This window comes from Palaemon carinicauda, unplaced genomic scaffold (assembly GCF_036898095.1).
Source record: "Palaemon carinicauda isolate YSFRI2023 unplaced genomic scaffold, ASM3689809v2 scaffold19, whole genome shotgun sequence".
Lineage (NCBI taxonomy): Eukaryota > Metazoa > Arthropoda > Malacostraca > Decapoda > Palaemonidae > Palaemon > Palaemon carinicauda.
This window is the reverse complement of record NW_027169479.1, coordinates 439,527-454,526: the sequence shown is the minus strand read 5'-3', so window position 1 is coordinate 454,526 and position 15,000 is coordinate 439,527. Positions and strand designations below refer to the sequence as shown.

The following is a 15,000-nucleotide window of genomic DNA, read 5'->3' as shown; positions in this document are numbered from 1 at the left end:
TATATATTCATATATATCAATTGATGAATAGATAATCATATGGCTAGAGTTTATTTACTTACACAAACACACATATACATATTAATATTTATAATATATATATATATATATATATATATATATATATATATATAAATATATATATAAATATATATATAAATATAAATAATATATATATATATATATATATATATATATATATATATATATATATATATATATATATATATATATATATACATACATATATATATTTCGACAGGAATATATTATTTGCACGGACTCATACACATAAATAGTTTATCATACTTTATTCTCATATACTATTTTGAAAGCCAAATTTGAGCTATTCTTCAGAACCTAAAAATATTTTGAGAAAAATTCAAATTTTTCCATTTCCAAACTGTATATAAATATTAATATAAATTATCCTAATAATTCAGACACACTAATATATATATATATATATATATATATATATATATATATATATATATATATATGTATATATATATATATATATATATATGAGTATATACATATATATATATATATATATATATATATATATATATATAAAGTTATTTCCCATCTTTGACGTTTTACACAATTAGGAATTCCTAGAACATTAACTAATCCCTCGAGAGAGAGAGAGAGAGAGAGAGAGAGAGAGAGAGAGAGAGAGAGAGAAGGCTCCGCCCCCTATCTGTGAAGCCCCGCCCCTCTCGACCAACACGTATATATCCCCCTCGCCGAGCGAGTGGACATCAGAATCCGCCAAGCGAGCTTAAGGTGAACACCTTCAGTGAACGTGGTGCTATACTTAACGGACTTATAGCCGAGAGCCATATTAGGCCAAGTGGTTTTTTTTTTATACTCTTTCTTCGGAAACTTGTATTGTGAAGGCCTTGATAATTCAGTGACCTTGCAAGGATAACCAGGCGTCCGTCTATACACAAAAAGTGAGTATTTCGTTTCAAAGTGAATTTTGAAATTAGAAAGTGAGGTTGAATACTTTTTCCTAGTTTTATAATTTTTTGAGATTTTTAAAATTTTTTAGACATTTTCTATCTTAGAATTATTTCAGTCTGTTAGATTTTCTAAGAAGTGAATTTGAAATTAGAAAATGAGGATGAATACTTTTTCTACTTTTATAATTTTTTGAGATTTAAAAAAAATTTTTTTTTGACATTTTCTCTTATAGAATTATGTCAGTCTGTTAGTTTTTTTTCTAAGACAAGACAATTCAAGGTTATACATATTTTTTTTATTATAATGATATTTTCACCTTGACGTACCGTAAATGTGAACTTATGTGAATTTGCTTTTTAAACATTTTCATGTGTTTGCTTAAAACTAATTTAAAAATTTAGTAAAATGAAAATGTTTATTAATTATAATGTTTTTCTTTTCTCTTCAAAATCACGTAAAGGCATAACACTAAATTAATGCTGACATTTGCAAAAATTTCCTCGACTATGTTAAAAATTGATAAATACCATGATAGAAATATATAATTTGACTTGAGTATATTTTCTCTCTCTCTCTCTCTCTCTCTCTCTCTCTCTCTCTCTCTCTCTCTCTCTCTCTCTCTCTCTCTCTCTCCTCTTCTTCATCTTCTCCTTCAATAAAATATCCATCTATTTTCACCTCGAACAATTCCACAACATTCACCTCTATAAATTTATACTCTCTCTCTCTCTCTCTCCTCTCTCTCTCTCTCTCTCTCTCTCTCCTCTCTCTCTCTCTCTCTCTCTCTCTCTCTCTCTCTCTCTCTACAAAACCACCTAAATGTACAAACCTAAATTAATACTGACATTGCAAAAAAAATCCATCCAATATATTAAACATCAAAAGTACCATTTGATGACAGTACATAATTTGAACACTAAATACTGACATTGCAAAAAAAATCCATTCATTATAATAAACATCTATAAGTAGTATGATGGCAGTACTTAATTCCCTTGCATATGTCAACACGTACAAAATATCAACCTCAATTTATAAGTACATTAATAGCATGTATGTACTGTAATATTACATATCTTATCTCTTTTCTTTTTACTGATGTCATAAGTGTGAGATCACTGTACCCCTATTGTAACTCAGTATATGGCTTTTGCTGAAATTATTATTATTATTATTTTTATTATTATTATTATTATTTAATTTTCATTATTTCTTATATCGTTTATTTATTTCCTTATTTCCTTTCCTCACTCGGATATTTTTCCCTGTTGGAGCCCTTGGGCTTACAGCATCTTGCTTTTCCAACTAGGGTTGTAGCTTAGTTAGTAATAATAATAATAATAATAACAATAATAATAATATTAATATTATAATTTGACTTTAGTATATTTTGACAAATATACATCATATTATAAGTATATTGACACGTATGCATAATACTATAAGTATTTTGACAAGTATACATCATATTATAAGTATATTGACAAGCATATATCTTATAAGCAGTACATATCATATTATAAGTATATTGACAAGTATACATCATATTATAAGTATACTGACAAGTATATATCATATGAGTATATTGACAAGCATACATCATATAAGTAGTACACATCATATTATGAGTATATTAACAAGTATACATCATATTCTAAATGACAAGTATACATCATATCATAAATATATTGACAAGCACACATCATATCATAAGTATATTTTGACAAGTATACATCATATTAACCCCATTTCCTCTCTCTCTCTCTTTCCAGGTTGAAAACCTCTATGGGTAACACAGTCCAGAAGTTGCGAACACGAGCAGTGATGGAAGGAGCCCAGGTCGCCACAGCCGGTCACCATCACCACCATCACCATCACCATCACCTCGGTTCACAATCCGTCTTCTACCCGGAGCGAAGCCGCAGCCCGGACGGTCGCAAATCCTCCACCGGCTCTTCCAGCGACGCCTCCTGGACCAGCGCCCAAGACAACCCTCTGGACGCGGCCCTGCAAACCCTGGACGACCTACACGATCCGGACGGCACGCTGAGCGACCTGCTGGCCCGTACGGGCGAGGACGACTTCATGAAAGCCGTGCTATCCTTCTGCTCCTATATGGACGGTAGGATGGACACGTTGGATAACTCTAAAATCTACGACGAGTTTCGCTCCTATACGATGACGGCTGAGCCGGCCAAAGTGGAGGTCGCTTGAAAAGGGGTTTTAGTTAAGCTGTGTTTCAACGCTTTCTATATATTTATCTACTAGCTTGGAAGAGCCCTAAGGGAGGAAGAGTATTTTTTCCTCTCCCTCCTACAGTCAACACCCCCCAGCCCCCGCCCCTCCCAAAGGGGGGTCAAGGACGTGCCCTTCCTTAGCGGTGTGTCCGTTACGCGAAACCAGACGCCGGAAATGGTAAAAAAGGATACGGTCGGTCGCTCACCTGCTCGAAAAGAATTGTCTTTGTACAGGATAACCACACCTAACCGTCTTATTTCCCCCCCCCCCTCCTACCCCTCCCCCAGCCACTACTCCTCCCCCTAAGCATACGAACGCACGTACACATCGATGCATCGTTTGGTTACCGTCGTCAGGCTTGTGGGGGTGATTTGAACGTGACCACAGCGAGTTCATGAGATCATCTCAACCACAACACGACTGTAAGCTTCCTGCCAGTCGCCCGTTAACCCTAGAGAACAAAAGTCCTCTGTTTTAGGACTCCTCGAAGGAGAAGGAAGTCGTAGTGGTGTTGGTGTCTGGACAGCTAGGCGCCTGTCCACTGCCATCATTAATGGCCCCCACTGAGACAGAGAGAGAGAGAGGGAGAGGAGACCATCTTTAGCCGCTCTCTTCATCTCTCTTCCGTATGGAAATGCCAAAGAAGGGAGTAGGAAGTAAGGATAGATAGGGAGTACTTCCATCTGAAGGATAAGTCATGCCAAATCAGCCCCTTTCACTCGATGGAGAAAAGAAGAGGGTAAATTCTCCTTTCACTTTTCAAGTTTGTAATGTTTTTATTTCTAGACTTTCATTGCCTCTTAACTTTGCAAAAAAAAATTTTAAAAAACTTATCATTATCAAGAGAAAACAAGAGGTAAATTCTCCTTTCACTTTTCAAGACTTTCATTGCCTCTTAACTTTGCCAAAAAATTGTTAAAAACTTATCATTATCAAGAGGAGAAAACAAGAGGTAAATTCTCCTTTCACTCTTTAAATTTGTAATGTTTATAAATTTACACTTTCATTGCCTCTTAACTTTACAAAAAATGGTGAAAAATAGCTTATCATTACCAAGAGGATAAATTACTTAATACTTTTTTCCCTGAGGAAAGTATGAAGCTTATCATTACCATGAGGAGAAATTACTTAATACTTTTTTCCCTGAGGAAAGTATGAAGCTTATCATTATCAAGAGGATAAATTACTTGATACTTTTTTCCCTGAGGAAAGTATGAAGCTTATCATTACCAAGAGGAGAAATTACTTAATACTTTTTTCCCTGATGGAAAGTATGAAGCTTATCATTACCAAGAGGAGAAATTACTTAATACTTTTTTCCCTGATGGAAAATATGAAGCTTATCATTACCAAGAGGATAAAATGCTTAATACTTTTTTCCCTGAGGAAAGTATGAAGCTTATCATTACCATGAGGAGAAATTACTTAATACTTTTTTCCCTCTGAGGAAAGTATGAAGCTTATCATTACCAAGAGGATAAATTACTTAATACTTTTCCCTGATGGAAGTATGAAGCTTATCATTACCAAGAGGAGAAATTACTTAATACTTTTTTCCCTGATGGAAAGTATGAAGCTTATCATTACCAAGAGGTGAAATTACTTGATACTTTTTTTCCATGAGGAAAGTATGAAGCTTATCATTACCAAGAGGAGAAATTACTTAATACTTTTTTCCCTGATGGAAAGTATGAAAACTTTTTCATATGATACAGTTGAAAGGAAGTTTTGAGGAAAGTATGAAGCTTATCATTACCAAGAGGATAGAATACTTAATACTTTTTTTCGCTGATGGAAAGTATGAAAACTTTTTCATATGATTGTTTTATACTTTTTTAAGCTCATCAAATATTGAAGTTGTTATTGTAAATATGTGATTTATGAGTTATTATAGATCTATGTTCGGTCAATGTTTTATGTGGCCGAAAATTTTGAAAAATGTGCCAAAATATACGAAGTTGATGTTGCCATTAATTGCACTTTTCTATTTTTTGAAAATAAAATGAGTCATTTGAATGTTCAACATTTATTAAGTGAAATTAACTACAATTTTTTTTTTTTTTTTTTGCAATTTTCTATTTTTGAGAATGAAAATAATGTTAATTACTTTGACCTTTATTAAGTGAAATTAACTATAATATTTTTTTGTAATTTTCTATTTTTGCAAAAATGATAAATTTTCATTGGTTTTACATTTATTAAGTAAAATTGTATTTCAAATTGCATTTTAAAAACAATGTATTATTTAAAATGCATATATATATCTTTTCTTTTGATTAAAATTTTCTATTTTTGAGAATAGAATGATAAATTTTAATGGGGTTGACATTCGAAAATACACAATACAAATACCATTGTATTCTAAATTGCATTTTAAAAACATACTGTATAATTTTAAACGTCAAATGCAAATATATATATATATATATATATATATATATGTGTGTGTGTGTGTGTATGTATATATATATATATATATATATATATATATATATATATATATATATATATATATATATATATATATATTTTAATGGCAATATCTACTTATTCCTCCATGAACGAAACTATTACCCCTCTGTTTGTATGTTTGTAACAGAGGGAGACAATAGACATAAAAAAAACGAGTTTACTGTGATAGTGTGTCACGGCATAGGCCTGGCTGAGCAGCCTCCCTTCGAATCTTAAAAGTTGTGTTGTTGATAAAGAATTTTGAAGGGAGCTGCGAAGTCTGTTATTAGTGCCAAAAACACATATGATATATATCTATATATGTCTATATATATGTATTATAGATCATGCCTGTTTTGAAGGTTTATTCAAATATTGGTATATTCTAAATTAGAATTTTTTTTTCATTGTGAAAAATTTCATTTTCAATCGAATAATTATGAAATTTTTGGTTTTCAATCGAATAATTTGAATATTTTTGTTATATTTACATTAATTATTCGATTTATTTTAATTGTGAAAATTTTCATTTTCAATCGAATAATTTGAATATTTTTGTTATATTTACATTCATTATTCGATTTATTTTATTTAATTGTGAAAAATTTTATTTTCATTTGAATAATTCTAATCATCTTTTCATGCTATTTAATTTTATATGTATGTTTTTTTTTTTTTTTAAATTGCATCGTGAAAAATCTCATTTTCAATCAAATCTTATATCATTTTTTCATGTTATTTAATTTCATATCTATGTTTGACTTTGCAAAAAAAAAATTACATTATGAAAAACATAAATTTTATTCTATTCATTAATTTGTTCATTCTATTTAATTTCATATCTATGTTTGACTTTGCAAAAAAAAAATTAATTTGCATCGTGATGAAAAACTGAAAAATTATATTTATACTACATACAATTTATCATGACCCTAAAATGCCAATATATGTAAGTTTTTATTCCCAAAGACATCTTGTTTTATACGCTGTTGTATTTATAATAAATCTTATTTTTCTATCAATATAACTATGTTTTCTTTCATAGATTCGTCCTATAAGTTTTATAATGATTTTTTTTATATATGAGGGGAAAGTTATTTCTCAGGAAAAAAAAAACGAAAAATAGTATTATTGAATTATACATAAATAATTATGAAGCGAAAGAAATATTTCATTGCAATATCAAACCCAAAAACTTCAAAACACAAACTATCAAAAAAAAAAAAAAAAAAAATTATTAAACTATACATGAATATTTATGAAGCGAAAGAAATATCTCATTGGAATATCAAACCAAAAAACTTCAAAACACGAACTATCAAAAAAAAAAACAGCCTTGCAATATTGAATCATACATGAACATCTACCATGCTTTTCCAATTATGGTTGTAGCTTAGCTAACAACAACAACGACATCAACAATAATAATAATAATAATAATAATAATAATAATAATACACTAAATGCAAAAACATCAATTTCATCGCAATCTTAAAAAAAAAAACTTTCAAACCATGAACTATCAGGAGACTAAAAAAAACCAACCTTGCAGTATTGAATCAACCCTTTCAAGGAGGGAAATTGCTACCACCAGCCTCAAGAATTTATTGCCCAGCAATGATACAGCCAAGCCCTTGCTGCTAAGCAACTGTTGGAAGGAGCAAAGGTACAGAATTCATTGACCTTTTTGATAAAAATGGCAAAATGGTAAAAAAAGATCCGGGGTCTGAGAGACACTGTGTCAGTGAAGAGAGTTTTTGCCTTGAAGTCCTTCTTGGTCTATTATTATTATTATTATCATTATTATTATTATTAGTAGTAGTAGTAGTAGTAGTAGATAATCTACAAACCTAGTTGGAAAAGCAGGATGCTATAAGCCGAAGGGATTCCACAGGAAAAAGTAGCCCAGTGAGGAGAGGAAATAAGGAAATAAATAAACTATAAGAGAAGCAATGAACAACAACTATAAACTACTATTATTATCATTATTGTTATCATTATTATTATTATTATTAGTAGTAGTAGTAGTAGTAGCTAATCTACAATCCTAGTTAGAAAAGCAGGATGCTATAAGCCCAAGGGCTTCCACAGGAAAAAATAGCCCAGTGAGGAAAGGAAATAATGTAATAAACAAACTACAAGATAAGCAAAGAATAATAAAAAATAAAATATTTTAGTAACAGTAACACCTTTAAAATAGATCTTCCATATATAAACTATAAAAAGATTTATATCAGGCTGTTCAACATCAAAACATTCTCTGCAAGTTTTCCATCAGCAATCATGTATCAAACGTGTATCATAAGGAGTGTAGTTCTTAGCATTAAGCAGTCATGTATGAAACGTGTATCATGAGAAGGAGTGTAGTTCTTCGTCTTAAGCTTGATTTACAGGATCGAACGGTTTGTCAAACCTGGGTGTCGAACCTGCTTGTCAAACAATTCGAAGAGGTGGAGTCAGACACAAATGCATAAGGTTTGTGGAAAATGAAGCCTCGCCCACAAAACTCAGGTGAGAACAGACTTTCTTCAAACCGTTCGACGAACGTGTTCGACGAACCTAATACCCCGTTCACACGTTCGAACATCACTTCAAATACTTGTCTGTCGAACCGCGTTCGATAAACTGTTCTACTGTGTAAACCAGCCATTAAATGGATAGCAATAGTACAAGGACTTAGATCTATATATATATATATATATATATATATATATATATATATATATATATATATATGCGTAAAAATCACAGGAAAACGTGATGCTCAGATATATATATATATATATATATATATATATATATATATATATGTGTATATATATACTGTATATATATATATATATATATATATATATATATATATATATATATATATATATATATATATATATATATATATATATATATATCTATATATGTGTATATATACATATATATATATATATATATATATATATATATATACATATATACATATATATAGGTATATATACATATATATTTATCTATGTGGAGAGAGAGAGAGAGAGAGAGAGAGAGAGAGAGAGAGAGAGAGAGAGAGAGAGATTGCAGTTACCCAAAAATGCTCAAAGAACACATCATACACTTAAGCCTAAACAAACCACTTTTCCTGTAGAAATTATTTCCATATAAATCATCATCATCACCATCATCAACATCATCATCTAAAACGGAATTAAGAAAAAATCTATAAAATAAATATAAATAATTAAAAAATCAATCCAAAATTAAAAATCAACATCCAACATTTGTTATTGTTTTGGATATCGAAGTCCCCAGGACAGCGAGGCTTCGTCCATATAGGGTCAGCCCGTTCGTTGGCACAACCTGGTAGTACAAGATGGAGTACCTGGGTGTACTACTACCTGGGGGTACTAGTACCTGGGTGTATTTAGTACCTTCATCACGTGCCTGGAGTCCGAGAGAAGGTAGTAGCAAGTAGTCGCCCGAGAGACGCCTCTGAAGGTACCGACTGGGATGCGACTGACGTGGGAATTTATCCCTAGATTTTGTGGATTTTTGGGTGTCTGATGGGGATATTCTGAAGATATGGAAATTTCTCCCTAGATTTAGGGAATTTTCAGGTGTCTGTGCAAGTTTCTATAAAGAAGAAACATAGATGAGTAAATCTTTATATATTTGTAATCAGCTTAATTGTACTTATATGAAGTATAGTGAGTAATTTCTATAATAGTAAAGCCTACATAAGAAAATATATTTGTAGAAAATGGGGATTTTTGAGTTTTTTGGGGGCATTTTATATCATGAATTTTCAGACTAACCCATCTGGCAACACTGAAGCAACAGAAGAGACACGAGAATTTTAGACTAACTCATTTGGCAACACAAGAGACAAGAAATTTTTAGACTAACCCGTCTGGCAACACTGAAGCAACAGAAGAGACACGAGATTTTTAGACTAACCCATCTGGCAACACTGAAGCAACAGAAGAGACACGAGATTTTAAGACTAACCCATCTGGCAACACTGAAGCAACAGAAGACACGAGATTTTTAGACTAACCCATCTGGCAACACTGAAGCAACAGAAGAGACACGAGATTTTCAGACTAACCCATCTGGCAACACTGAAGCAACAGAAGACACGAGATTTTTAGACTAAACCATTTTTAGACTAACCCATCTGGCAACACTGAAGCAACAGAAGAGACACGAGATTTTTAGACTAAACCATTTTTAGACTAACCCATCTGGCAACACTGAAGCAACAGAAGAGACACGAGATTTTAAGACTAACCCATCTGGCAACACTGAAGCAACAGAAGAGACACGAGATTTTAAGACTAACCCATCTGGCAACACTGAAGCAACAGAAGACACGAGATTTTTAGACTAACCCATCTGGCAACACTGAAGCAACAGAAGAGACACGAGATTTTTAGACTAAACCATTTTTAGACTAACCCATCTGGCAACACTGAAGCAACAGAAGAGACACGAGATTTTCAGACTAACCCATCTGGCAACACTGAAGCAACAGAAGAGACACGAGATTTTTAGACTAAACCATTTTTAGACTAACCCATCTGGCAATACTGAAGCAACAGAAGAGACACGAGATTTTTAGACTAAACCATTTTTAGACTAACCCATCTGGCAACACTGAAGCAACAGAAGAGACACGAGATTTTCAGACTAACCCATCTGGCAACACTGAAGCAACAGAAGAGACACGAGATTTTTAGACAACCATTTTTAGACTAACCCATCTGGCAACACTGAAGCAACAGAAGAGACACGAGATTTTTAGACTAAACCATTTTTAGACTAACCCATCTGGCAACACTGAAGCAACAGAAGAGACACGAGATTTTTAGACTAAACCATTTTTAGACTAACCCATCTGGCAACACTGAAGCAACAGAAGAGACACGAGATTTTCAGACTAACCCATCTGGCAACACTGAAGCAACAGAAGAGACACGAGATTTTTAGACTAAACCATTTTTAGACTAACCCATCTGGCAACACTGAAGCAACAGAAGAGACACGAGATTTTCAGACTAACCCATCTGGCAACACTGAAGCAACAGAAGAGACACGAGATTTTTAGACTAAACCATTTTTAGACTAACCCATCTGGCAACACTGAAGCAACAGAAGAGACACGAGATTTTTAGACTAAACCATTTTTAGACTAACCCATCTGGCAACACTGAAGCAACAGAAGAGACACGAGATTTTTAGACTAAACCATTTTTAGACTAACCCATCTGGCAACACTGAAGCAACAGAAGAGACACGAGATTTTCAGACTAACCCATCTGGCAACACTGAAGCAACAGAAGAGACACGAGATTTTTAGACTAAACCATTTTTAGACTAACCCATCTGGCAACACTGAAGCAACAGAAGAGACACGAGATTTTTAGACTAACCCATCTGGCAACACTGAAGCAACAGAAGAGACACGAGATTTTTAGACTAAACCATTTTTAGACTAACCCATCTGGCAACACTGAAGCAACAGAAGACACACGAGATTTTTAGACTAAACCATTTTTAGACTAACCCATCTGGCAACACTGAAGCAACAGAAGAGACACGAGATTTTTAGACTAAACCATTTTTAGACTAACCCATCTGGCAACACTGAAGCAACAGAAGAGACACGAGATTTTCAGACTAACCCATCTGGCAACACTGAAGCAACAGAAGAGACACGAGATTTTTAGACTAAACCATTTTTAGACTAACCCATCTGGCAACACTGAAGCAACAGAAGAGACACGAGATTTTTAGACTAAACCATTTTTAGACTAACCCATCTGGCAACACTGAAGCAACAGAAGAGACACGAGATTTTCAGACTAACCCATCTGGCAACACTGAAGCAACAGAAGAGACACGAGATTTTCAGACTAACCCATCTGGCAACACCGACGCAAAACAAGTGACACGAGACATCAGCCTAGCTTTGCACCGGCTAGATCTGCCTCCAGATCACAGCCGGCGATACATCTTAATAATCTCGAACACGGATCGTCAAATCTACGCCACGATTTAGTTTGTTCTTCCCCCTGGAGGAGGGAGGAAGGGAGGGAGGGAGAGAGGGATTCCTGGAAAGGACATGCCGTTGTGGAAATGGCGGGTCATGGCAGCCCATTGTCGCCAGTTGCCATATATGCGGTCGCCGAAGCTCATGTATTATGTATACGAGGAGGGCTGTCACTGGCCCACTGGCCACTGCATCTCCGCAACCTGTATTGTCGGCGCCTGTTGCCTTCTTTCAAAATCATTTTTTTTAGAATGGCTGTTGAATTGATAATGAGGTTAAGGGTGGGGAGGGGGAGGGGGAGGGGGAGGGGGGGAAATGAATCATAAAAGCGGGTAATTCATTATCTCCCAAACAAATTGATATCAGATAAGGATAACTCAGGAGTTCCGACAGAGCGTCCTTGCTTATCTGATTTCTAAAAGTTGCGTGACAGCTTCTGCCCCCCCCCCCTCTCTCTCTCTCTCTCTCTCTCTCTCTCTCTCTCTCTCTCTCTCTCTCTCTCTCTCGATTATGATACATACAGGGGAAGTAAAGACATAAGATTATCATACATCTAATATCATTTACCCAATTCTTCTTCTCGTAGATTTCATTAATACTTTTGACCTTGTTTCAAGAACTGGGTAGCCTTCATGGCATGACTCAGACATTATATATTGTACTACGAGTCACGTACTGTACAAATTCCTTCCCAAATGTGCTATGTATCACAAAAGTACACAAGGAATAAATAATAATTCATGGCATTATGGTATAACCCATAATGTTTATAAGGTACCTTATATCATTGTCTTGATATAACCCATAATGTTTATAGGTACCTTATAGTATTGTCTTGATATAACCCATAATGTTTATAAGGTACCTTATATTGTCTTGATATAACCATGTTTATAAGTACCTTATATCATTGTCTTGATATAACCCATAATGTTTATAAGGTACCTTATATCATTGTCTTGATATAACCCATAATGTTTATAAGGTACCTTATATCATTGTCTTGATATAACCCATAATGTTTATAGGTACCTTATATCATTGTCTTGATATAACTCATAATGTTTATAAGGTAACTTACATCATTGTCTTGATATAACCCATAATGTTTATAGGTACCTTATATCATTGTCTTGATATAAACCATAATGTTTATAAGGTACCTTATATCATTATCTTGATATAACCCATAATGTTTATAAGTACCTTATATCATTGTCTTGATATAACCCATAATGTTTATAGGTAACTTATATCATTGTCTTGATGTAACTCATAATATTTATAGGTACCTTATATCATTGTCTTGATATAACCTATAATGTTTATAGGTACCTTATATCATTGTCTTGATATAACCCATAATGTTTATAAGGTACCTTATATCATTGTCTTAATATAACTCATAATGTTTATAAGGTACCTTATATCATTGTCTTGATATAACCCATAATGTTTATAAGGTACCTTATATCATTGTCTTGATATAACCCATAATGTTCATAGGTAACTTATATCATTGTCTTGATATAACCCATAATGTTTATAAGGTACCTTATATCATTGTCTTGATATAACCCATAATGTTTATAAGGTACCTTATATCATTGTCTTGATATAACCCATAATGTTTATAGGTACCTTATATCATTGTCTTGATATAACTCATAATGTTTATAAGGTAACTTACATCATTGTCTTGATATAACCCATAATGTTTATAGGTACATTATATCATTGTCTTGATATAAACCATAATGTTTATAAGGTACCTTATATCATTGTCTTGATATAACCCATAATGTTTATAAGTACCTTATATCATTGTCTTGATATAACCCATAATGTTTATAGGTAACTTATATCATTGTCTTGATGTAACTCATAATATTTATAGGTACCTTATATCATTGTCTTGATATAACCTATAATGTTTATAGGTACCTTATATCATTGTCTTGATATAACCCATAATGTTTATAAGGTACCTTATATCACTGTCTTGATATAACTCATAATGTTTATAAGGTACCTTATATCATTGTCTTGATATAACCCATAATGTTTATAAGGTACCTTATATCATTGTCTTGATATAACCCATAATGTTCATAGGTAACTTATATCATTGTCTTGATATAACCCATAATGTTTATAAGGTACCTTATATCATTGTCTTGATATAACCCATAATGTTTATAAGGTACTTTATAGCCTTGTCTTGATATAACCCAGGAAATGGCTAATGATGACTCAGCCCGTAGGCCTATAGATTCCCCCAAAACCAGATCTCTAGCTCATAGGGATATATTGCTGACACTGCTAAAAACTATCGGACCAGGGAGTGCCAGACAATGGCTACTAATGACCCAGCATGTAGACCTATAGATTCCCCCAAAACCAGATCTCTAGCTAACAAGTATATATTGCTGACACTGCAAGAAACTATCGACCCAGGGGCTCGAACTGTACCAACCGTGTGTCACACGATCGTACATAGTTCATTTTGTGTATATATTGCTTATATCTTCGCTCTCCCCTCGCAGTAAAAAAGAACCTGAAAAAACATGTCTGTTTTTCTCATCGGTAACAGTGTCGATTTGAACGGGAAATTTCCTGATTTCTTGAGCTCTTGTATATAAAGGAGAGCGTTCTATAATAAACTCACTCGAATAATACCAATTCCCTAATATCGCAAGAGGGTCTGCCCCTCTCTTTTATTCTTCTCCTGTACTTCTCTTTCTCCCTATTTCCTTAATCTTTCCCATCCCGAGTACCTGCCTTTGAGCTCTAAACTGGATTGTATCCAGGGGTACTCTTCCTTTCCCCATTTTCCCCACTTCCCTATTATTATTATTATTATTATTATTATTATTATTATTATTATAAACTCACTCAGTTGCTTTCATCTTGTCTTTGAGTCACAACCTTCTCTCGGCCCGTCACAGAACTCTCATCCAATATATTACCGGGCAAGGAATTTGTAGTACCTACGTCATCTCAGTTTAGAATACAGACAGACATAACGGATATCAACGAGCGCTTCGCAGCCTCCAACGTGAGATGAATCATAAGATGAATCAATAGAGATTGTGGCGTAGTTCATAGATGCTTAAGGAACTGCTTCCATGAATAGTTTGTGATTCTTTAGCCATTTTCGGTACTCATCTGATTCTTAGAGGAATGTCAAATTTAGAATCACATTTAAATTTAAGTGTTTTAGTGTGTTTTACATGCTTAGATATTAGATAACTATAATTTATTTCATGTGTTTTACATGCATAAAAATGAGATAATTA

At 33.3% G+C, this 15,000-nt stretch overlaps 1 protein-coding gene and 1 long non-coding RNA gene across 2 annotated transcripts; one reads left to right on the top strand and one right to left on the bottom strand.

Annotated features, from left to right (window-relative positions):
• Positions 1-773: 773 nt before the first annotated feature.
• LOC137635877 (uncharacterized) lies at positions 774-4,827 on the top strand. Its single transcript, XM_068368316.1, has 2 exons — positions 774-962; positions 2,745-4,827. The coding sequence occupies exon 2, from the start codon at positions 2,758-2,760 to the stop codon at positions 3,184-3,186; it is 429 nt and encodes a 142-aa protein (XP_068224417.1). The 5' UTR covers positions 774-962; positions 2,745-2,757; the 3' UTR covers positions 3,187-4,827.
• LOC137635878 (uncharacterized) lies at positions 4,658-5,645 on the bottom strand. The gene is made up of 2 exons (XR_011042814.1): positions 4,821-5,645; positions 4,658-4,759 (listed from the first exon to the last, which is right to left on the bottom strand). It is a non-coding gene; the product is annotated as an uncharacterized lncRNA (long non-coding RNA).
• Positions 5,646-15,000: the final 9,355 nt, after the last annotated feature.